A 25,956-nucleotide genomic window follows, 5' to 3' on the forward strand; every position below is an offset into this window, starting at 1 on the left:
ACTTTATTCTCTTTCTCTCTCTGAGAGCGATAAAATTAGCATGAATGTCGGACTCACGTGCGCTTACGCACCTGCAGTTAAAGACTAACGGGCCATGAATGAATACGAGGGAACCGGGAAATGGAGCGTGAATGAGACATTTACTGCGTGTATTTCGCGTCGTTCTGACGCTTGGAAAACGCCGAAATCGTTTGGAGCGACGCAATGGCGGCGTCTCGATGGAGGATGTATCGGGTGTACAATGAGACGATAACGATTATGCACCACGGACGCGAAACGAGCATTCTGTTAAGGCGCGACGTTTCTCTCATTATCGCCAGTTTTATGCATTTCCTCGTTCGTTCGCGCAAGTAAATCAAATGAACAGTTAATTTATCTAATGATTCTAGAAATCTATAAAAAGAAATATGTAATTAAAAAATTATATATAATTTAAATATTATAAAATATATACTTTTAGCGTGTTTAGAATGTTTCAGAAATAGATGTCAAATTTTTAGGAGCACATTCTATTCACCATAAGAATAAAAAAATTTTTGACATGTCTACATAAATAAAAATCCAAAGGATCTAATTAGATTTCCTTTATCAATTTACTCATTATCGAAATTAGGAAATTTTCTCGCGAGCAAGAGATGTTCGTAACTTTTTGACCATCTTCTTTTGAGGCATGCTGTACAATTAACGAATGTAATAAATAAAAAATGTAAATATTATAAAATATATACTTCTAGCGTGTTTAAAATGTTTCAGAAATAGATGTCAAATTTTTAGGAGCACATTCTATTCATCATAAGAATAAAAAAATTTTTGACACATGTCTACATAAATAAAAATCCAAAGGATTCAATCAGGGAATTTAATTAGATTTCCTTTATCAATTTACTTATTATCGAAATTAGAACATTTTGTTGCGAGCAAGAGATATTCGTTCTTTTTGACCATCTTTTTTTGAGATATGCTGTACAATTAACGAATGTAATAAATAAAAAAGTGTAAAGCCAAGCTTAAGAATAAATTCCCATTATATAAATTGACTCATATTACACGGCACGATAGTCGATAACATGCAACGTAACAAAATGTAAAAATCGTTGATTACCGGCTGTCTTAACGCGCCACTTAATGCGCGATCCAATTTTCGCGTCACGCGAAACGGCCGTTACGCGAAACGACTCTCAATTAATTCCGTAGATGAATCTGTATCTCGCGCACCATCATGCACGAGCATGCATGTCCTGTCTAAGTGCGAGTAGCGATGCACGAAACATTGGCACGATGCATTTCCGAAAATGCACTAGGAAGTGACATCGATTGCTATGCGTTACATGGGCATGATTCACTTACAGCACCTCGTCGCTTACTCCAACTACACTTAACGCGCATCAAGTCCTATGATCCCTTAATTAATACGCGAGGATGCCCCCTCGAGCGAGCAACGACGCGGATAAGCTACCGATAAGGGAATAGACAGCCGGGACAGGAGAGGAGAAGGGTTGTCTCTGCTTTAATAAGACGCGCCACCCACATCGAACGGGTACCGAACTTTGGATCGACTTTGATTAGAGCATCCTGCTAATGACAGGGGATCGAGCGGTATTTAATCTAATATTCAAAACTGTCCGGGCCAGCTTCATCGCGAACAGAATATCATTCTGTTCCGCGCCCTTCCGGGTGAATCTCCGAGAGATCAAGTCCTTCGGTGAATCTATTCGCGATCGCATCCCTCGCGTTGATCCATGATGCGAATCCTTTCACCTCATCTCCCGTCGACAGACAGGATATTAGAAACGTTCCAACGCGCCTCGATCATCTCGCTATCTATGGCGAGATTAAAGGGATTAAGGCGACTCGTACTTTTTTTCAAAAAATGCATATGATCGATTATTTTACAAGTATCACTTTCTTACAAGTATCTTTTCACTTAAAAACGACAAAGAAGCGTTTTAACCGCCGGTGATAATTATAATTTAGCGTCAGCTAAGGTACATATTACACATTACACGAAATCGCAAAGAATTGCTACAGCTGTTCGTATGTTCATCCAGGAACTTATTTGTCGCAAACGTGTCACTTTAGCGAAGACTAAAAGCGGATGTAAGCGCGTACCGCGGAAATCGCTCGTGACGAGAACGTAGAGATCTCGCAGGAAGCTCAAGCTCACCTGCTGCAAGCTCATTTCGCGAAAGTGCTCGCGTGAACGAATCGTGTGAGCTACAAATGTACCCGCTGACTGTAACAGTTATCCAAAATACGCGAACGCAAGCTCGCCCGACAGTTAAATTTTACGTCTAGCCTCACCGCAATACGAGCCATTATCACGTAGCTACTAATAGAGAGTGCAAATCAACTTAAATGCTCTTTAGTCTTAATTGAATTGGTATAACCAATATTGCCCTAAAATCTTTTTAATGAAAATATAATTTTTTTATTGTAATAACAAGATTTAAATTGTACTTTGTTTCATGTAAATTATTGTGTTTTGAAAGATTTAAAAATAGTGTGTTAAGGCACAGTGTCACAAATATTAATATTATATTATATTAATATTATATTAATATTATATTAATATTATAATACACATATAACAATATACACGTATAACAAATATTAATTTACACATGTTTTTTATAAAATAAAATTATGTGTATTTTTTATTGACATTTTCGCAAATTTATTAATAAAAGATTTATCTAATCTAATTTAATCTAAAATTGCGATTCCTAAGGAAAGAAAATATGATAATATTTTGCAAGACGTTTCTATTACGATAATACTAATAAGGAAAAATGTCGAAGGCAATACAACGATTGTAGTAAAATTTTACGAGCAGTTTTATCGGGTCGTCATTTATTCGGATATAAGAATACAGACAAGTATGATTTTACGATACAAGAGGTCTTATTAGCTGCTTTATTTCATCACTTCGTCTTTCCAGCGAGTGCATTGTACTTTACTTCGTACGCAAACTATAAATCTTTATCGATACATGAGAGATTAATAATCAAGTCTTCGAAGTATAAAACATGTATATAAGAAACACATCCTATAAAAGATTCTATCAAATGATGCCTTCATCTTTATTTGAAACTGTCATATTCTTATGAGAGAACATAATCCAAATATTTAACATACTATTTTATTACGTATTGAATTTTTATTTTGGATTTATTAATTTATCGCGAAAATAAACGTTGCCTCCTTATACATATAACATTACACATGTAACCTTATACATGTAACATTTTTAAAAGTTACCTAAATATGCTTGTAAAATAGACGAGAATGTATTGAATGTTAATTATATACTTTGGTTTCAAACTGACAATGAGCACAAAATATTTATAGTATGCGCTATTCAATCATTTCAGTTCGATTTAAATATTTTATATACTCATTGACAATTTTAAACCGAAGTGTGTCAGCGTTTAATATTCTCGCTTATTTCACAGATATTTCTAGAATTGTTACATGTAATTTTAAGAAGACAATGATTGTATAATGAAGAACATTTAATTATAATAAAGAACCATATAACATGGCATCATTTTCAACATTATTATAAATTGCGATGAATATTTTTAAACGCACCTCTCTGTTCTCATTTGCAATCAAGAAGGAAAACAGGATCAAAGGACTCATAGTGAATTTCAGAACGACCGAGTGAGCACCCTCGGGCCATGTAACTCGTCAAGTCCTTTACACATGGGCCACCAGGAAGTCATTTCTCGCGCGAGCGTCACCTTAATTGGTGAAAGCTTTGAGAAAGAGACAAAAAGAGACAGAAAGAGAGAGAGAGAGAGAAAGAACGTGCAAGTGAATAATCGGAAGACGAGCGTCGGTAAGCGAAAGAACGATCCTCAAAAGAATCGTGGACTTTGCTGATAAATTTATCGGTGTACAGGCTTCTTCAGGACCGTCCTCTTCGGAAAATGCGCGTATTCGCCGGTAATTACATGAAATTCGTTTCCTTTGATCGCGAGCAAGGTATTACGTCCTATCCGTAAGAAAACCGCGTTAACGACCCCCTCCCCCCCCCCCTCTGTCCGCTTTCGCGTCTGAGGTAAAGTAAGCGGCGTGGATGCGTTAATTGAGGAACTCGGACGGGCGCCTCGGGGAACCATGTCCCTTAGGCATCGTGACGAGCCGGCCCCGTGCCGGTTCTCTCTCGCAAAAATAATTGCGAATGGGTGATAAAGCGACGGTGAGGCGCTTTGTAATTTCCGCGGGCTTTGAGAAGGAGAGCCGCGTTAATTGAGTGAGATGGGTAAAGAAACAAAAAAGAAGAATACAGAAACTATAACCTGAACTCTCTCTTTTCAAGAGTAACGTAATAAGATACTTAATGCTCGTGCAAGAATTTTAAGTGAATTGTCTCGCTCGCGTAAATGCATTACCGCTCAGAGGAAAAGTATGCGCTTGCCTGTTCATCAATGTCGGTTAATTGTAATTCAATAGATTCTTTACCGTTTTTTTTTTTTTTTACATTTCTCTCTTTTTCTCGTCTTTTAATATTTTATCGCTTTATTTTCCGCGAAATGAAATACGAACTGCTCTCTTGTCGATCGCGCTTCAAAGTAGTCATTTCCTTATTTAATTAAACTATAATTTTGCAATATTATGTGATAATGTACTTATTGAAAAATTTTATAGATTTTTCGATAATTCTACATCACATTTAAAAATATAAAGTTAATTCACTTTCATCCTTTTTCGATAATTTCTGTAATTGAATGTGTAGTACATCAGTCGAGGATGTAATTCGCGTTCATCGATTTTATACTCATCAATCCCTCAAACCCAAGGTTTCATGTTTGATGAAAATCAGATTTGTCCGTAATTACAGAACTACGCAGGAATTAGTAAACTTGTTGAGCTTTAGGTACGAACACTTATCTATCTACCCTCTCATACACTTAACATATCTTGAATTATTTAAGCAACATGTCGACGCTATAATAGACATTCAGTACCGTGTAAAAAAGTTATAAGTTACTAGGCCAACTTAAAATAATTATAATTGAAAATATCAATGCTAAATCTAACATGATGTATTCTACATTCGCGAAAAGTAAGGCATTCTATGTATTTTAGTAACTAGGTTTAAAAGTATTTTAGTAACTAGGTTTAAAAGGATTAAAATTGAAATTTATCATGCAAACGAAGATTAATCATGATTTAAATCTGGAATATATGAGAACGAATAAAACGTTGGCGAGCGTGAATAGATATTTAACTCTCGTCAGAAATATTGTGTAATATTTATGAGCATCAAAATTTTGTTGAAATCTACGAAGCTTGTAATTTTTATGCAACCATGTGTCCAATTTGTATAAAACTGCCAGCCGTCATCTATCTAAATGTATTCAACAAACCATACAATAAATATACAGCACGTCACATAACTTCAATTAAATTATTGTCAAACTTGTAGATTGCATTTCTGTTTATAATCATTGTTTAATCACAAAATATTGTTTAAAATACCGAAAAATTTATAACACAACGTAGGAAAATTAAATTCAAATTGCATAAAATTTATGCTAAAAATTACCCGCTTTGCAATTATATCGAGGAGATCCATGCGAAAGCTCTAAAATTGAAAAAATCTAGACTCCTGGAATTTATTTAACAGCACCTAAACTTGCTGAGAATATTAGAATTATAAAGATGATTCGAGCGCCTTCACGAAGAAAAAGAGAGAGTTTATCGCAAATTTAGCAACTTGGATGCGTAGCGCCTGACGGAATCCTCGAGTGGTCCAAGCATTCTTGCACGCCCACGCGATTTCGAGATGCAGATCGCTTTCCTTGCGCGACGCTTTCCTTCCTACGAGCAGCTCTTTAAAAAAAGCTGCCGGAAACTCGGCATTTAAATTCCTCCACTATCGCAGGAAGATTATTCCACCGCGTGCTGGAACGTAGGCTCGCTTCGTTACCTCTCACGGTTATTGCAAAAGACAAGAGGATTCTCCTTATATGACGCATACCGCGTCACTGCTACACACACGTGACGATATTAATATTGCGCCTCGTGATATTATATTAATCTAGAATGTATGTACGTCGGAGCGCATACATGGCTCTCGTGGGATGCGGGAGACCATTCAGATGATTCCGGGAGGTCGTAAAAATTCTAAGTGAACCTCTTCCGTCCTTTAACAGCGCCATGGAGGTTTTTGCGTAGAATCGTTTGAGGTATACGATTGCTCGCGTTACGATAGCATTTCGTATTTCTGGAATTTATATCGTGGAAATATGAAAATTCGATTTATACGAAGGCTCGTAAATAGTCGGATAATCGGCGATCGTAGAGTCTATCACGCTCGGACAATCGTTATTTATCATATCAACCCCCGCGACTCGTTATTCGAATACATAAATTGCGCAAATGCGTATATTCATCGCGATTCTATCTTCTTTCTACCATTAATATTGTTATAGCAGACAGATATTTAACGAAAAAATATACGAATTATAATATTTGTCGATAATATTTATTAATATTTCTTTGTCTTATCTATTAATTGTTTAATTTATTAAAAGATAAATATACATATAATATGTTTAAATAAAATACGAGCGTAATTATTTTCTGAAGTCTTAAAATTAATTCGTAATTGAAAATTTTATCAAGTCTTCCCAATCTGCGATATTATATTTTATCATATTTCAATAACTTCCATTGCATCTTCCTTAATATGTATATAAAATTTTTATTACATTCTTTCTCGTGTAAGTGATTGCACGAGCGCGTGCATAAACTTTTACGCGCTTAAAATTGCACACGAAAGCGCGTAGGATATGTTGATTTCAGCAACTCTATTCCTCTCGCTATTTTCCCTTCTCTTTTTCGGTCGTATTCAAATGAATATTGCAGTTGCGCAGGAACGCGCTCGTATATAAAAGTGTGCGGAGACTTGTTTGGGGCGGCCAATAAATTATATCTGGCGTCATAAAAAACTTTCAGGAACACCAACGCGAATATTTGCTCTCTTATTCTTCTCGCGCCCCGTTCTCTTATTCTTCCTAGCAATCAGCGTAATTGATGAAAGGGCTTTCCACTTTTCGGTGCTTTATATGCGCAACAAAATCTATGTATCATGTATATATATTTTACGTATTTATCATATATCTTAACTTTAATAATAAAATAAAAAGTTTATATATTAAAAAACGCGTCAATATTTTCTCTTTGTATCCTGTACATTTATTGTATTTTCCGTAAAATAAAAAGCTAAATTCCCCAGATTTAAGCTATTATCATTTTTTTTCTTAGAATGCATAGTCTGCATACCTTATTAGCGTTGTAAATGACACTGTAAACATAAAGGTGACTGCGGGCTATCGCGAAAATTGAAACAAACGCGGCTATCTCGCTTCGTGTAACGAATGTCAGTTGTCGCCTGTCGGAGGTTCGCTTTATCGACAAAAAGTGTCACGAGAAGCCGACGATTTACGACCAAGATTGGTATCGGTGAAACAAATGGTATAACGGCAGACTGATTCGCCAGAAAGATTCGCCATGAAGCCTGTAATTCGCTCACTGTGTTGCGCAAAATTTTAATTAAACTTATTTAACAATCGCTAGTTTTATATGAATTTTTTTGCAACAAGGCTTATTGAATGCCATGTAATGCTTCTGATAAAAAAAACGGAAGAAAAGAGATATTAAGGATTATATTATATCGAGGTTTCTTTTAATTTATATTGTAAATGTGTAAATAATTGTAAAATAATATTGAGCGTTTTAATTATTTATTTTAAGCCAATTTTACACATAGTACGATTTACTTTATTATTTACTTTATTTAATAAACAATTATATTATCTACGTCAACTCTAACCTCATTATAGTTTTAAATATAAACATACACTTCATTATTTATTCACCATATAAAATCATATTTCTATTAAACTTTTTTTTACAAATAATGTCACATAATGTACAAATTATTTATTTAAACTATCAGTTTGTTAAAAAAATATATTTAACTCAAATTATTGATATTGAAAGATACTAAGTGTGAAAAATATGTATAAAAAGCAAACAATTATATCAAACGATTAAATCAAATTTGATGAATGAATATCAATCAACAATTACGAGTCTGGATTGCTCCCTAAAAATTTATAGTATTCTGAATAATTTTGTAGAATTTTTTAAGTAACTAAATTGTTTCTTATCTCTTTTTATTTTATACTTTTTTGTATAATTTTTTTATTTTTTATCATGCAGTCGATTAAAAAAAGAAAATACAATAATTCTCGTTTCAGATTTCGTGGATTCAATTATTCTTCTATTTATTGTAATAAATATCATTCGAAGGAACATTAGAAATATCGAATAAAATGACAGTATCGAGCATTCACGAGAATCTGTTCAAACCATTGATGGAACGATCAGATCTATTCGCAGATGCTTTTTGTAATATACATTGTTCTAAATCGACAGATATATCAGAAAATATTGCAAACGAAGCAAGTATAATAAATGAAAAATTATTATATATAACAGTACAAATAAACGTCTGTTATTTGATGATTTATACACAATTATATAAATCTTTTCAGATTGAAACTACGATAAAGCCTCTCACAAAATCGTCGACAATAAAAAATTATTCGACGCAGATGGGATCTACCTTGTTTGCGTTAGCTGATTTATCATGCATCTCTGTGCTCAAAAAACTTCAAATCTTATCTGTTTTATTAAAAGAAGCAGAAAACATGACATGCTGCGAAGAAATCGCTAAAGGTATTATTCATTCAAAATAGAAACAAGATATCTCAAAATCTATGTATGTATGTGTATAAATGTTTTTATCGAAAATATATCTTATTGAAAAATAACTATATTAATATTTAAAAAATTTCGTTGTGTACGAATATTTAATATTTGTTTATATAATATTAAATTTTTAATTTTAATCTTATTAAATTTAAGTTTTATACGTGTATATGATTATTTGACAATTTTGCATTAAATCTCTATAAATTAAAAATCACTTCTACAGTAAATATAATAATTTACAACAAATAAAATTGCAAACAATAAAATTATTATATAAATATTTATGTCTCGTATCTTAAATAATTAAACAATTGTCATAAATTATAAATTAATATCACATATCGGATAAATTAAACAGATGCAATGTTATTATAGATTAAAACAGAATTATTTTGCTATCTCATAAATTATAAGCTAAGACTCTTATGCAAATAATCTTTATTTATTTTTATTGCTATGCTCGCTAATTTACAAGAGATAGTATTTTTTAGTAATGCTTCTCGCATAAAATTCTTGTAATATTGCAGAACTGCCGGCGCATATTCAGACAAAAACTCTCTTAAATCTTGCAAATAATTTTATTCGCGAATGGGGAGAAAAACCATGTAAAACGCGGTCCCATTTCAAAATTTGCAAATTCTGTGACAGTATTATCAACGAGGAGACTCGGCAATACACGGTATAAAATACAAGTTATTAACATAATACTTTAATAGAATACAAAAGAGTTTTATCCTCTTTAGAAGAGATTTATCTTCGTGAGAATACTTTTTCTACTTGCTTATGAAAATTATTTTAGGAGAAATTTTGTTGCATCGCAGCAGAACATTTCGATCGATTATTGAAGGAGTGGCTCTCACATGTATCACATGTAATCTTTATTTCACTTGTAAAATTATGCTTATACTACAGATTCATTTACGATTGTCTTCTCTCTTACTTTTTCGTAGAATACATCAAAAATAAAATCTTCTAATCCTACCAAAGTCAAATACAAAGTGAATTATTCAAGTGAGAATACTTTGCAAAAAAATGACTTTATAAGAATCGATAACGTCAATAATGCAAGATTACAATTAGTCTCCACTAATGGCCTAACTACACTCGAGGATCACTATAAGAGCCACATTGGCTTCCAGTCAAAGACATATTCGAATACTTGGACAAAATTACATAACAAATGTCATAATGTTTTAAATACTTCAGGAGAAGACAATTCGACAAAAGCTAAGCGTTTCATTCAATCGGCTATGGAAATAGATCATCATATCGGAACCGCCAACGATCAATCGAAAGCGAATGGTAATCATTCACTTCGGCGCGAAAAAACAAGAGTGTCAGCAGGTGGAACACGTAGTGAGGACCGTACAAGAAACACCGGCATGGAAACGGAAAGAATACGCGAAAAACGTGATAATAATCCGTATCAGCACAGACTCGGTGAGGTCGAAGATAAGGACCGGCAAGATCGCCGCTCGGCTCAACGTGACGTGCAAGAAGAAGCGAACAGATCGTGGATCGCGGTTGGAAAAACACGAAAAGATGGAGATACGGAAAACGGGAATACGGTGGAAGAGAGCAGCGGGAATCCCGGTAAGAATCCTTATCAACAGCGTCGCTGGGAAGAACGCGAGACGCGATTGCTGGATAACAGAACGAAGAAGATCGACCGATTGGATCGAGTCGAAGAGAAGAGCACTTCGATAGAGACATCGAAGCCAACCAAAAGGTCCGAGGTAAAGCAGGATGGGAATGATCGCAATCGACACGAGAACGAGGAAAAGCCAACTACTCGCCGAGATAGAAAGGAAGAAGGGAAGGACAAGGACAAGAGGGAAGGAACGATGCTCCTAAATAAGAATAAGGAGCCTGGGACTAAGAAAGCGACGGTTTCGCTTGACGATGCGGAAGAGGGACGCTTTGTCGTTAATGAAGAGGGAAAACTTCCTGCAAATGATGAACAACGCAAAGCTGCTTCAGCTGAAAAAAGATACGATCTCGAAGAGGCGAGAAAATGGAGAATTAATAGTAAGTGTCTGCGGACATTTTTTATAAAACACAAAAAAATAATGCATAAATTATGAAAAACTGGTATAATATTTTTTCAATTTGATGCAGTTAAATTTTGTGTAATTTAACGTGAGCAATTGAGATAAAATGAGGATAGAAAAAATTACCACTTATTAAAGTTAAACGAAATCATTCTGGTACTAACCTTCTCTTGTATTATCATACAAATCGCATTATCAATCGCGTGAAAAGATGCAATTCTAATTATGGAAAATTTCTGCTTTTATAGATCCTTCAAATCCGATCGAGTATCAATTATCGAACGCGCACTTTGTGGAACTTGGCTGGACCCTGTTGCCGATTACTAAAACCATGAGAAAGATCGTACAGTATGAAGCCAGACCAGCAAAGCCCAGGTTAGATTGGTAAGTAAATATTCAAATATATCTCTATAAAAAATAATATAAATGTATAAAATATATAAATAATATACTTTTTAAATAATAATAAGAGTAATAAGTAAGCTTATTATTTATACATTATAAAATAAAATAGTGAAAATTTTTATTAAAGCTATATATATCATAGGATAATATATATCATAGGATTTTATATAAGCAATATATAATAATATTTAAAATTAGTATATAAAAACATAGATTAAAAATGATCCAATATTGTCGTTAATCAGATAAATTAAAAGATGCTAATATTAATTTAGAGCAAAAAGTAAGCAAATTGAACAATGATTAAATTACAGTTAATTTTGCAAAAAGTCTCGTAATTATTTAGTTTCTAATGACTAAACAATTAGGCCGACGAATTAAGCTAAGAGACACCATTGCAAACAGAGCATGTTTTTTACCAGTTCTACAATTTAAATTATATAATATTGCATTTAAATTATTAATATTGCATGATTAACCACTAAATGATTAAGTAATTTATGTTTTTATATTAGGTTAAAAAAATACAAGCATAAAGGTACGGAATATTATGAAGATGGTCTAACACCATTTTTGAAATTCTATCCCGATGGTTCCGGCGAGTTATTTTATCCCAATGGCATATTAGCTATTAGGGTTTATAAACCAAAAAATCGGAAATGTAATTGAATTATTTACATAATGCTATCTATACAGAGTACTCCATCATTATTGTCTGCATAGAGTGTCTCATTCATAAATCCTTTAATAAATTTCGCATCAAGTGCTTTAAAAAAATGAAACATAAAATTAAATAATAATTATATTGATTTAATTTAACTTGATGCATTAATTACATGACGATTAAATATTAAATTGCATTTCTATTAAATAATCAGAATAAAAATCACAAAGTTTAGATATTAACATTATTAAAATAATGTTTCATTTGTGTCGTATATTGTTAACATTTATAAATTTTTAAACATTCATCTCTCTTAGTAAATAAATTAATTGTCATAATTTCTTTATCATTAAATAATTGTCATTTTATTTTTGTCATCCATTATTTAATCGATATTTGATAATTTTCTCTGGAGTACTCTGTATATATATACAATTTATATGCAATACAGCAAAAATTAAAAGAAAATCGTCATCCATCGAAAAATTAAATATAAATATAAAAAAAAATAATGATAAAATTGTTAAATATTTTTCAAAATTGACGATTGCTAAATTGAATTAATCAATTTTCGACTGGCGACGATATCACACTCGTAAATATCACTCAATCTAAGAAGACCGGCCTTCGGAGACAGGCTTAAAAAAATCGCTACTATCGATTTCAAGACGATATGTATACTGTGTTCACGCCAGGAGGCAAAGATGCATTGGGGATCGGAAGGGGATCTCAGATCTTGGCAATATTCGACACTATGGGATACGGTGTCGTTTTCGACGTGGACGGCGCGGCGAGGTTTGTTCGTGAAAAAAGAATTTACAAAGAATGTTTAATTACTGTCGAGGAAGCCTCTCTCGCTCGACCGATTCACGCGATTCCAATTACTTCCGCAGGCTGTCCTATAACCAGATCGGAGGAATTTTTACGGACAATCCCGCGGGCCTGCCTCTCATTTGGACTTGGAATGCCAAGCCGAGAGAGTCGATACTCGAGACTGTGTATATGGTAGGTGTGAACGCGTTTACCAGAGTTTTTTCCACTTTCCTCGCGTATAGATTTTCGATCAATCATGAATAAGCGAACGGAACTAAAACTTTTCATCTTCCTTAACTTTTCCATCGGATTACGGATTACGGATTGAAAGTATGCGAAGGCAACCTTTATATATACGTCATTCCTAAGTTTTGTGTATAAACCGAGTACCTTGAATTTATTCAAACGATTTAAAAAGTCTTTTGTAAGAAAAATAACGCGCAAAGTGAGTCGATCTTTCATGCAAAACTTAATGTTTCAAAATTCTTTTATCGATATATTATATAAAATGAACGAAATAGATTTTTTTTCTTTGAAAACTGCAGGAGAGACCGACCGATTTATGTACACAACATGTTCCATTTGATTGGCTCCTCAGTTCCGGAAATGTTAAGACATCGGCATCATCTTCTAGCTCATCATCTAGAAATAAGGAAAAGAAGGTCGTCGAGGTACAGAAACCTGTTGTCGAAGAACGACAAGAAGAGATCGGAAACAAGTATGTCAAGCAAGAAAGTAGAGCAAATTCTATCCGAACAAAGCATTTCAATTATGCGATATGTTATTTTCCTGGAGATAAAAGTTACAGCAGTAATTTACTAAAAAAACACAGATCATTTAATTATTATCCTATTCAAACTAAATGAATTATGTGAAAACTTATATATAAATTATGTGTGAATAAACTTATATATAAATTATGTGTGATAAATTATATGTGAAAATTCTATTTATTATTAACCATAATTACATGTACTTGTAATTTACTAATATTTTTAATATAATATGATAAAAATAAAAATATGTACATATTATTTCGTAATTATAATTAATAAATTATCAATGTACTTTTAGACTGAATGGCAACCAGGATTTTCCTAAAGAGGATATCTGTCACATAAAAATGATTTGCCTAAAATTGAATGAATTTCTCAGCTTGCGAATCATCGATCAAAAAAACATCAGTTTGCGATTTTCTGCTAGAAATAAAAACATCAAGTATTGCAATTATTTTAAACGAAATATACTTTCTCTCAGAAATGTTTTACTTTTATTATTTGGTTTTATTTGGTATTATTTAGTAATTTTTCTACTAATTTATCTTGGTTTTATTTTGTAGAATAGAATTGGGGACAATTTTGAATTTTAATAAAGAAAAAGCATCTTATATGATAGAAGCAAGCGATTGGAAAAGCGATATGCTAAGGTATAAGATAATAACATAATGCAAATTTGAAAATTGTCGTAAAAACCATGTTGCAGATGTCGATTCCAGGAGAATTTGTCCAAAACCTTGGAATCGGATAGCAGTCTGTACGATTTGGCTAAGGAATATCGAAAAGTGAAAAGATTCGCGAAGCAACGTAAAGTTATGATTGCCAAATACAAACCTTTCTCCAAGATCAACCATGCTTTTACTCGATCGTGTAAAGCGAAGAACTAGAAATTTTAAGCTATATAATTGAAGAAATGTTAGTTCGAAAAATGTTTTCCAAAGACTTTTCGTTGTTTCAGTGTAATATAAAAGATATATAAAAAATAGTTGAAGGAGAAGAAAGGGAGACTCAAATTTATATAAATAAAAATGAATCATGTAATTAAAATAATTCTCAAACAATTAATTGTTATCGTAACGGATGTTCGTGAATACATTTCTCGCACTGGTATTATAACGCATACAACACACACTTATTGCATATATGATGTCATACGTCTCATGTGTACATGTTAGTTTGTACACGTTTGTGTTGTATATGTATATATGTATGTATATATGTATATGTATACGTGTGTGTGTTTGTGTGTGTGTGTGCTTAAGACACATACGTAAACATATTCCCAATTCCCGGGAATATTCTTAGACGGATAACTTAAGTACTAAGCGAAGTAGGAAGGTCGTATAATTTTGATCAATAAATTATGTTAGATCAATCCGGATGTAGAGTTAAAAAAGGGAATATAAAGAGAAATATAGAAAAAAAAATAATAAATAGAATTCTCGTTGAATCTTAAACGACTTAGCGAGCGTTCCACGATCGAATAGTCGATTCTTCGCTCCGAATTAAACTTTTAGAAAACAAGCCTTTGCCTTTGAACAACTTTCTGCGAGACAAACATGTTTACCGGAAGCGTTCGCTGAATCGTTCGAGATGGCAAGCATCGCCGTCGACGTATGACGTCGAGCGTCGCGACGCGCGAGAATCGCCGACGCGGAGTGTGATAAAACGCGACGAGATACGGTAAGAATGATGAAGAGAAACGCGCTCGTTGAATTAAACGATGCGTATATAAATAAATGCGTAGTACGCATGATGAATCGGAGAAGAGACGCGAGGACAAGCGGGTCCTGAAGGGCCATCTGACTACCCGCGCGACTTATTTACAATGCCCTCCTAGAGACTACTCTGGCGATTGCGATTGATCTCTCGCTTCCTGATACCGAGGACGGACTGTTGACGACGTGTGGATATTAGACGTTGATTACTGCCGCGCTGCGGTGATCACGAAGCATCATCGAAGATCGATTCGCGATATTTATTACTGGACCGCGCGTTCCATCGATCGCGATCGAATTGCTCGGTAGAAAAAAAGTAATTCCAATCGCGAACGATCGATGGAATGCGCATCAGTGTAGCTGCTTTCTCATTTACCTTCCTCTCATTCCGTTTTTCCATTTCTTCGTTAAATTTGCTCGTGCTTTCGGACTTCTTATTTACATGCTACTCAAAGATCCGCCTCGTACGATCGCACTCACGCTTTCTCGATAGCGATCTAGCCGTTGTTCCTCTGGATTCGACGAGCGCGATTGACGCAACTGGACTAGACACCAAGCTATCATGATGGAAGAGGAGAGAAAAGAGAAATGTGATTTTGCAACTTTCGACAAGGAGAATTTCCGACGAATGTCGCGAATTTCGGGCGAAATGTCGCGATACGGTTCCGAAGTATTGCCGGTCGTTCGAGGTGGACGATCCTCCGGGGGGGATTCCGTCATCGTCCTCCTCTCCTGCGACGAGTCCTTTTTTGATTTTGCGCATCGTATATGCTGCTTCAGTTGGCGACCTTGACAAACTCCGGATTCGGCATGTTGCAGTCCGGCACATACGCCGGATGTACGAAGCCGTTTCCACCTATCGCGGCGTTCTTGCGGTCCACAGCGCGCACCCTGACGAAGAGGAAGGCCGCCACGAGGGAGGCAACCACGACCACCAGAAGCAACATCACCAGACCGCCCACGAAACCGGGCAGACTCATGCAGATCGTCTCTGGATCGGTGGACGCGCTGGCGTTCTGTATCACCACGGTGGTGTCGTTGCTGGAATTCGTCGTGCCCAGCGCAAAATTGACGTCACCCGGTGCGACTACTTGGATGACTCTCGAGGTATTCACGTCCGTCATCTCCTGCGCTGCTCGTTTGTACACGTGGGTGGAGAACAGGGTCACCGTGTGATAGATATTCTAAAAATCGAGGATAACCGTTGTAATGCCGAAGAATTCGTCGTAGTAGGATAGCAAACGGTACCATAGAACGCGTCATTGATAATGTATTCGTCATGAGCGTACATTGTCGACAAATTGGAGGAGGATACTTTACGTTAATAACTCGAATTGCAACTACTGAAAGACTCTGAAGCTTTGCTTCAAATGTTTACTTCGATCTTACATTCGGAAAATAGATTTAACGAAGAGAAAGAAAGAAGGAGAGAAAAAATACTTACACTATCGTCATCTTCCAACTCGTGCGGCTCGTCGTGTCTTCGCCTCCTGGCGCCTCTGAGCTCGGCCGGAAAACCTTCGACCGACCTCGGTCGACCTCCGAGGATGGCTAGGTTACCTTCAAGCTCCTCCGTACCAGCGGTACCCTTTCGCTTCACAGTCTGGTACGCCGCCGAATGGCCGGGTAGAGGGGGTGGAGGGAGATGGATATTGTCCTGGGGACTCTGGGGTGAGCTGCTCGCTGTAGCGTCGCCTGGCGTAGAGCTGGGTGAAGAGGACGAGGTCTGCGCCTGCGGCGCCGGAACTACATCTGGATTCGGTTCGCTGCGGGCAGAAATTAATTTGTTGTAATATTGTTTTGCCAACAATCTCTCATATTTCTACTAAAGAATAATCTTCTGTATTAATTTGAATAATTTATTTAAACTATCCAGTTTTGATAAATATATATTAGCATCATGATATTTATGTTAAAAATTTTTATTTTAAACAAAATATTACTCTTATACAGCAATAAAAGTTTATAATAAGATTAGATCTTGCCCCGTAAAAAGTGCTCAGTAAAAAGAATTTTCAAATAAATTATTCAAAATATTTCATAAAAGCATACATGAAAATTATAGAAAAAATCTATATATATATTAATGTAATCATATTTTAATTATCTGTATAATTATTTAATTATAAAAAATATTATAGATGTATTTCCATTTGTAAATAAAATAAATATAGATTATAATTTTTTCCAGCAAGAAAAAATTGCTAGATTCTTAACGTGATCTAGCAGATTTCTTTTTACGCGAGTTGGCGACTCTCAATGGACACTTCGTAGAAAAGCTTTCTTTAAACAGTAATTATGCTTTCTCACCTATACGCTCCAGCGGGTCCGCTGGGATGTCGCGGATCCGGATAAGCCGGTGGCACGCCATATTCAGGCACAGGCGGGGCACCGTACTCCGAAGAAAGACCTTGCGAAACCGGTGCGCCATATTCGTGAGAGATGCCGGCGACAGGCACACCGTACTCGAGACCAGGATGTCCACACTTAGGCTCGGGGCAATTGTATCGGCAAACTTGAATCACGCACTGGAAGTGGACGTTCATGCTGTCGGGGAACTTGAAGGCCTGGAAGTAGGCGAAGCTAACAACGGACGCGCTTGGGCCGAAGTTCTTGATCTTCTGGAACCTACAGAAGAAACAGCCTCGTTACTCCTCTCTCTTGGAAACTACATTAATTATAACTCCCGTATATATTATACACAATAAGAGAATTATTTCATATACAAATAATATTTCTTGTCTATTACTATTTATTATATTTTCTTGTATATTATTATTATTTTTTATATACTTTTATATTATATTTTGACGCTATTATAATATATCCTGCGATCATATCATATTTTATATTATCACGAATGGGCTGAAACTCACCTGGACATGATCTTCGGCCTGACAACGCAACCATATTGATCGACCAACTGAATCGGCGCTCTTTTGCCGTCGTGGGCGACGCAGTTTCTCACCAGCATGTCAAACTTATTCTCATCGTCCTTGATAGCCAACACCATTGTCATAGTCTGACCGATCTTCACGATGCCGGACACCTCGCTGGCCCACGGACCCTTGCCAACCTGTATCTGCATCCAACACTGCAGGTTGTCGCCGAGAAAGTTGGCTGTGACAGCGTGCAACATGTCGACCTGGAACGGCCGGAAGGTGACCGCTTTTTCATAGAAGTCATACCAAGTACAACGCAGCTTCCTCGCTTGATCCCACACTTCCTGCACGTACGGGTCGTATTGCACGATAATCGTATTCTCCACGTAACTGCCGGATGGCGTCGGGGCACCATAAGCCGCAACATTGTGATTCGCCGACGAGCTCATGCCGCACGAGTTGAGGAAGATCTCGAAGGTCGCGCTCAGGTGACCGGTGCCTGGTTTGAGATGCACGCAATGCGGATCCGAGTAGAAGCCCTTGCTGAAGATCATACCGTAGAACGGCCGATCGAATTCGATGTTCACCCGCATGTGCGTTTTCTCGCACTGCACCTGCAGATGCTTGATCTGCGGGGTGTCGGGTGACGCCAGCGGCCAGTTCTCCTCGTGAACCGCTGGCGGGCCGTACTGAGCTGGGGCTCCATAGACTGATCTGTGTTCCAGTGGTAGTGCGCTGCTGTCAACCAACGGTGCTTCACTCCGTACGCCCTAGCAAGGATGAATGACGCCTTCAATAAGGTTTGCACAAGACTCAAGACAAGACTTGCAAAAATGTTTTGGTATTAAACATTTTTGAAAACTTAAATCTTATCTTAGTCTTGAATGAAGCTTTCTGGCAAAAATATTGTCTTGTCTCGATTTTTCTTAAAAATCAATCTTAAAAATTAATCTTGATAACTAATTAAAAATCTGGTCTCGAATTTTGAAGCAAGACAAGACTACCGTTAGTATCTCGTGCAACTCTAATCTTAAAACAGTGATCAAGAAAAATAATTATTCATCATATAATAAAGATGCATAATGTTTATACTAAAATAAATGCAAAAATCCTATTTAAAGAGTGATACAAGTAAACGTATAATAAAACTACATATCAAAATTAAAATGTAATAAATGCGATTAATTATGAAAATTGCCGCATTTATTCTTTCGAGATGCAACTAATTATTTGCACAAAACATTTTCAATCTGCTTATATAAACAAGGTAAAGCGAATATGACGCAATTGAAATATGTCGACTTTGAAGATTATTCAGGTGGGTGCAACTATTTCGAGAGACGCATGTCCTTTTCGAGACCCTGTACGTACGCCTTTCGAAAGGGCTCTTCACTCTGCGGTCTTATAACGGAGATTCAACTGAAGTTTCGACAGAATCGCATTAAACGTGATGAAAAGCAACGATTTGCCGTCTTTCTCGACTCTTTTCTTTCGAGACGAGAGTTCTCGCAAGCTACGGTCTTTCTGGAATTACAATGAATGACGAGTCGCAGTACGTCCCCTCCCTCTCATCGTCACCCCCTTCATTCCCTCTGGCACGATACGGAAGCGAGGCTGGAAGATTAGGAATTCCACGAATGTTTTCGGCCGTTGCGACCTTTACAACGGAATGTCAATCGAACACGATTTACGGTGCGCGAATTCCGTAGAAAAAAAAGCACTTCTTGACCTTGAAAAATGCATCTCTGAATCTTTTTTAACTTCCTTAACATCCTTAAGTTCGTTATTAAGGACGAGAGAATCTTCGAAGTACGTGACCAAGAAGATTTACGATTCGCTATATATCTTTCTTTTTGCTCTCTTTTGTGCAAACTTTTTTTTTAGAGGTGTAGATATGTGGAAAAATAAGTTCGAATGAAATTATACAATAAATTCTATAATAAAGTTATATTCTCATTTCTAATAAATTAATTTATATTTCATTAAGTAGTAGAGATTTTAAATCATAATAATACAAGTATTGTGCAATTGGGGAAGCTATTATTTTTTATTTTCTTTTTCCTCGTCACTGTTTTCGTGATAGTCCATTTGCACCTCAAAGCGATTGTTCAATATTAATTCTTACAATGTACTCTGTAAATATTAATCTTTCGAACCTAATAACCATGATACGATCGATATACAAGTCTGGATCCGAGTCGAATGATGTCGACACTTTTGTGCCAATACGCATCAGGTACCGTATGTTAATAATGCTCGAAGATATGCTGACAAAAAATGTGACCGAAAATACGTGTACTGTTAGCCAAAGGAGGAGCATTCGTCGAGAGCAATCGAATGCGGACTTATGTTCGGAAGATCGGCCGGTTCCCTCGGGCAATTTTGCATTCCGATTTGGCGCAGAGTTGCAGAAACGTAATTATGCTCGCGTACAATGTCTTTATTTCCGCCAAGGGAGATTCTAAATGCGATTTTATTCGTAAAGCGTATCTATCGCATTCTCTTATGTTTTCCCCAATTTGACACGCAACTCTAAACACATACATATACACACATTGCTTTGTCCTTATCTAAAATCTAGCGTTTTCCATTTGATTCTGCGATATGAATCTCGCACACTGATACTGATTAATAACTGAAAAGAACGTGCAATTAATATATCGATTTAAAGATAGCGATTATGAATATAGTTTGCGTGCTAAGATACCATGTTTCATTGTATATAAAAAAAATAAAGAGGCGCGCGAGAAATATATATATATATAATATATATTCAGAGATAACTGTATAAAACTAGATCGTCGTGTGCCAATTGCAACAGTTTTCATTATAAGCTAATTACAGAAACCAAACGTTACGCGTGCGTGATGGTAAACTAGACCGCATGAATCTTAATCGTACAATTGATACAGTCGTTAATCTTTGGATAACGCAACATTAATTTGTTTCTATAATTGCTCCATTAAATATGCACGTTTCTAGTATGAATCATGAGCTGCGAAAAGGATTACTTCCGAAGGATTCCGAGCGATTTTAAAGAACATTGGAAGAAATGATTTTTGAAAATAACTTAAAGGAATTATAAAATATTTTGAGACTTCCTATCCTATCTTGTGACAGAAAAATCCTATTTTCTTCGTACTTTTTGATTTTCTATTCATCTCAACAATGTATATTATAATTATAATTTTATATAATTTTATATATATTATTATTATAATTTTCTGGAAAGACCAAGTGAAGCAGTGCCATCGTTTTAATCGTCGTATCAATCGCGACAGCCAGACAATAGTGGCGATTCACCGAGTAAATCGGTGTCATATCTGTTCGTTTCTTTATTCTACTTGTATCTGCATCAGATTCGAGGATTCTTTCTGAATAAAAAATTACCGAAAATTATCGATGATACATCGAAATTATGGTCCGCTACGATTATAAGCTAAATAAATGCGATCGATTTCTCTGCTAGGCTGTCGAATTTCCGGCGCAAATATGATAATGAATATATAGATCAGAATAAATATAAAATTCGAGTTAATTAGTCAGTCCGTGAGTCTCTTTATGGATAATATGTATGTACATATTTTAATATCTCCACTATCTATATTTTTATATCTAAAATTATTACTTTTACATTGTTAAAAAGTTAGTACTCTACTTTCATTTTATTACGTCTTCCTGCCATCCTTAATTTTAATAAGTATATAAATAGGTTAAAGATAGAATTACAATTCTTGAATGATGAAACGCGACTTTTAAGTCTAGTATTTAGCGAAAAATAACTTTCACGATGAATCGTTAATTTTAATATCAAAACATAACTTTCATGACAAGTCATTAAATCTGATAGAATCAGCTTCATATTGAAGCTGATAAATTTGTCTTAAAAAATGATATGTATATATATATATATATATATATATATATATATACATATCATTTATATATTTATATATATTTAAAACCTATTAAATACATAATTATGCAACGATATAAAACTTAATATAAAAAAACACACTTAATATAAAAAAATTCACCTAAAGTCAAATTATTTAGTTTGCAGTTAATTTATTACAAAATTAAAATAAGTGAAAAAATAATCATCAACTAATTTAAATTTATCTTTTTTTAGAAAGCACTCGAAGACGCATCACAGATGAAGAATATGTGATCGCGACAGAAAACAAGGTGATTTCACTTTTCCATTGTCGTCCCTTGAACAACGAATTGTTCGCGATTGGAGAACGTATCTATGTACTTTCACTGAAAATGCAAAATAAGCATCTTATAGCCGCGGATGTCATGGCTCGATACGAGACGTTGACGATTTCAGAAGTTCCGCTTTAATCGCGCAATTTTACACTATTGGCCGCGCTGCTTAATAGGTTGAGTGCTATGGACGGATACCGGTGTCCGATATTTCACGATGACGGTATTTTTATCTCCCTCGTATTATATACACAGCGAAGAGTTCACGAATATCAACCTTCAAAATGAGTACACTTATTGATTTGGTACTTATATTTATAGTTGATTCATCTCTTAATATTTTCCTTAATTTATTTAATATAATATATAGATACGATACCAGACAAGTTGGTATAATTTTAAAGATACAAAAATAGACACCGAAAAATTAATACGCAATCGGGATGACTATTGATTCATATCTCAATCATCAAAGATATTTTTATTCGCGGGAAATACATGTGACAAATTTGACGACAAACGAATTGACGATCGAATTTCTCTCGTTTAAAAATCATTTCGCGTTTCTGCGGGTTTGCGCATCCAACAATGTAACACAGCCCGCTATCAAAAATAAGATAAGAAATTTTCACAAAGAGAAACTTTCGAGTCGTAATACAAGCGATGTCTCTTCGGCTATATATGGTGGCGAAAAAGTAGGCCGGGTCAATCAACGTAGACGGCGGTACTACATGTCGCGTTGTACGTTTCGATAAGGCTATTATGTGAAACGTTCGACGTCGAAATCGAAATAGTCGCGAAAAAAATTCATTGACTCGTTTCGCAAGATGATATATCACCGTTCGAATTGATTTCGACTTTATCGTATCGATTGTACATTTTTAAATCAAGGTCTAATTATATTCTAAACGTTAATTAATCGATTCCTATTAAGCTGATTAACTGCAAAGGTGAATATAAAAAAATTATATTATACATTAATAGATAACATTATATGTATGTATAAGTGTACAAGATACGTAATATCTATCGATAATGTAAAACTAGAACCTGTATTTTTGAAATAAATGATCAAATATATCGCTTATATGGAACATTAAAAATAAAAGACATTGATCGCTCTAGTTTAAGGTGATAATATCCAATACTAATTTAACAGAGCTAATAAGATTAACAAGAAGACTGCGAATCATTCTTACATTGAATCTAAAATTTACTTTTACCGAGGGAAATTGTACAAAATATGTAAGAACCAGACAAGACTATTATTAAATTTAAGACAATAATGTTTCGCCGAGACTTAATGCTCTTAATCTGATCCATTTTTATAATAACGGTACTTTACGAATGAAAAGTCCAAGTAGAGTGGAATAAATTGCATTCAAACGCTCCGTAGATCTAATCTACAGATTACCCGCTTTAGGAGGGACCTAAATCGTCGACGTTTTTTTTTTCTTTCTTTTTGAGGTATCGCGAGCGCGGGAAGACGATGCGCGATCTAATTAAGAACAGGGCGATTAGCGTCGTAGCGCGTACAAAAGCGCGTGCGAACCAGGCTGAGAACCGCGACGGGCGTGCACTTTCGCGGAATAAAACTCGTCGGCCGGGATTTTAATTAAAGAAGGACACCGACCCTACGCCGGTGTACGGATAGAGCGGATAGGTACAATACTACTACGCGATGCATCGAGTGCGCAAACGTCACCGCGAATTCGGCGGCAGCGACGATGGCCGGGTAAATCGCGCGCAACTCCTGCTAACTTTTATCCGCGCGTAATCCTCGCAGCGTTCGCATTTGTGCGGCTCTCTCGCGTGTCAATGACCCTCTTCTCATGATTAAAATTTCATTCCGCGGATGCTGATTAAATTTAATCCTACGCAACTCCTCGCGGATTATGACGGCGCTTGTAAAACGCTGGATTAGATTGTTGGAAACTTTTGATGCGCCTTATACCGCGACGAGAAAGTATTGCAATTAAACAGTTATGAAAATCTCATTCGCGTAAGGATGTGTATCCAGCTTCCACATATACATATATGTATGCTCACGAGAAAAAAGAAGTAATAATTCTCTCCCGTAGAAAGATACACAGGCGATTATAATTCCTGATACGCAGGATTTCAAAGAGAAATTTTTTGAATATACGATATAATGCCACCGTAGTTTTAATTTTAGATTCAACTTTTTTAATCTATTACAATTAAAATTGTATTATTATTTTCTCGAGACTTTTCCTGGAGTATCAAAAAAAATTTCATATTAACATTCGCTCGTTTCCATCGGATACAATGATAAATATAGACTAGAATGTTTTACTAGCAACGAAGAAGTCTTCGTGATCCTCATAAAGGAACAATTAATTACTGTAAGAAATAGGGATTTAAAATAAATTAATTCCATCAAGCAAATTCAGTGCAATTAAATCTAGTTTTGAATTAAAATTATAGATTTACGATTTAAGTATCGTCATCAAATTATTTGGAACGCTGTATTCAATCACTACAATTGTCTACGGTAACTGCCAATTATATAGAAAACTGCAAGATAATAAAACGCCGACTTTTTGATAATTATATTAACATGACAAAATTAATAATAATACTTTAAGAAACTCTCACACAGACATTACTTCTGTTATATTTATACTTATTCTTCAGATCAAAGAAGAGAATATACTTTATAATTAAATATAGATATTATAACAAGTCTTTAAAGATATACATCTCTATAAACTAAATTTAAAGATTCAAAGATTTATGCTACATTAATTAATTGGTAAATTAATAAATCAATTTATTAATTTGAAAAATATATAGCATTATAAATCTTTATAAAGATATACACCTCTATAAACTAGATTTAAAGATTTATAATGCTACGTATTTAATAAATTAATAAATCAATATATTTATTAATTTAAAAAATATAAAATTGTTACTACAATTAATTAATTACTGTATGTCTCGTCCGTAACGCACGCATTCTTGTATAATAAAAAAGACAGCAATATTCGCCGAGACTTTAGTGTAAATAACTAACTCATTCTCTAGAAAAAAAATTGATACCATTATCTCCTCTAACGTGTTATTTTGAGAAAAAGCTGTTCCATTGAACGAATAAAACGCAATTAAAATTAACAGTTTCGCGTAAGGTGGTATTTCGTGATTATAGGATGTTCGTCGATGGTTGAAACACATGGAAAAGACTGGTAACGATGTCGAATTACAAGATCGCTTAACTGGCTGCCAGAACGAGTGCAGCATGAGACTCTGTGGTCGTCCGCAAGATTGCACGTTGTTAAGAATCGCAAATACACGGGGACGGTTTCATTCCCATTCATTACGAGTTGTCAATAGCGGTTTGATCTCTACGGTTAAGAGAACTTTTAGTACTAAATCACGTATCTTCGTGTTTAAAAGACGAGACAATCACTTCCGTTTGTTGCATCTCCGTTTTCTCAGTCATACTTTGGTCTTTGTGCTCTCTTTTTCGCATTACACATTAATATCACAAATAAATGGCAAAACAAAATTAATAAGTCCATTCGTTTTTACTTGTCATCGCTCAAGAAAAATGACGTCGCAGTCGTATGCTAATTTCTTATTAACTTTGCTGAATAATGTCAGTCTAATGCAGCACTTATT

General features: G+C 35.1%; 1 protein-coding gene and 1 long non-coding RNA gene across 7 annotated transcripts in view; one reads left to right on the top strand and one right to left on the bottom strand.

Moving 5' to 3' along the window:
- Nucleotides 1–10,616: 10,616 nt before the first annotated feature.
- On the top strand, nt 10,617–14,389 carry LOC105250012. The gene is made up of 9 exons (XR_003122753.1): nt 10,617–10,821; nt 11,093–11,228; nt 11,765–11,910; nt 12,582–12,708; nt 12,807–12,918; nt 13,272–13,444; nt 13,801–13,944; nt 14,066–14,152; nt 14,209–14,389. It is a non-coding gene; the product is annotated as an uncharacterized LOC105250012 (long non-coding RNA).
- A 161-nt stretch (nt 14,390–14,550) lies between these two features.
- The window catches only part of LOC105250013, a 43,325-nt gene continuing 31,919 nt past the window's right edge, over nt 14,551–25,956 (bottom strand). For 5 of the 6 annotated variants that reach the window (XM_011255860.3, XM_011255854.3, XM_011255858.3 and 2 more), the window contains 4 exons: nt 18,097–18,872; nt 17,531–17,848; nt 16,665–16,986; nt 14,551–16,404 (listed from right to left, as the gene is read on the bottom strand). In XM_011255860.3, the coding sequence (XP_011254162.1) occupies nt 15,997–16,404; nt 16,665–16,986; nt 17,531–17,848; nt 18,097–18,872 (1,824 nt within the window). In that variant the 3' untranslated portion in view covers nt 14,551–15,996. The remainder of the gene's footprint in view (nt 16,405–16,664; nt 16,987–17,530; nt 17,849–18,096; nt 18,873–25,956) is intronic. The other variant, XM_011255855.3, reaches the window with a different exon arrangement.

This window comes from Camponotus floridanus, unplaced genomic scaffold, assembly GCF_003227725.1.
Source record: "Camponotus floridanus strain SB8 unplaced genomic scaffold, Cflo_v7.5 scaffold20, whole genome shotgun sequence".
NCBI lineage: Eukaryota > Metazoa > Arthropoda > Insecta > Hymenoptera > Formicidae > Camponotus > Camponotus floridanus.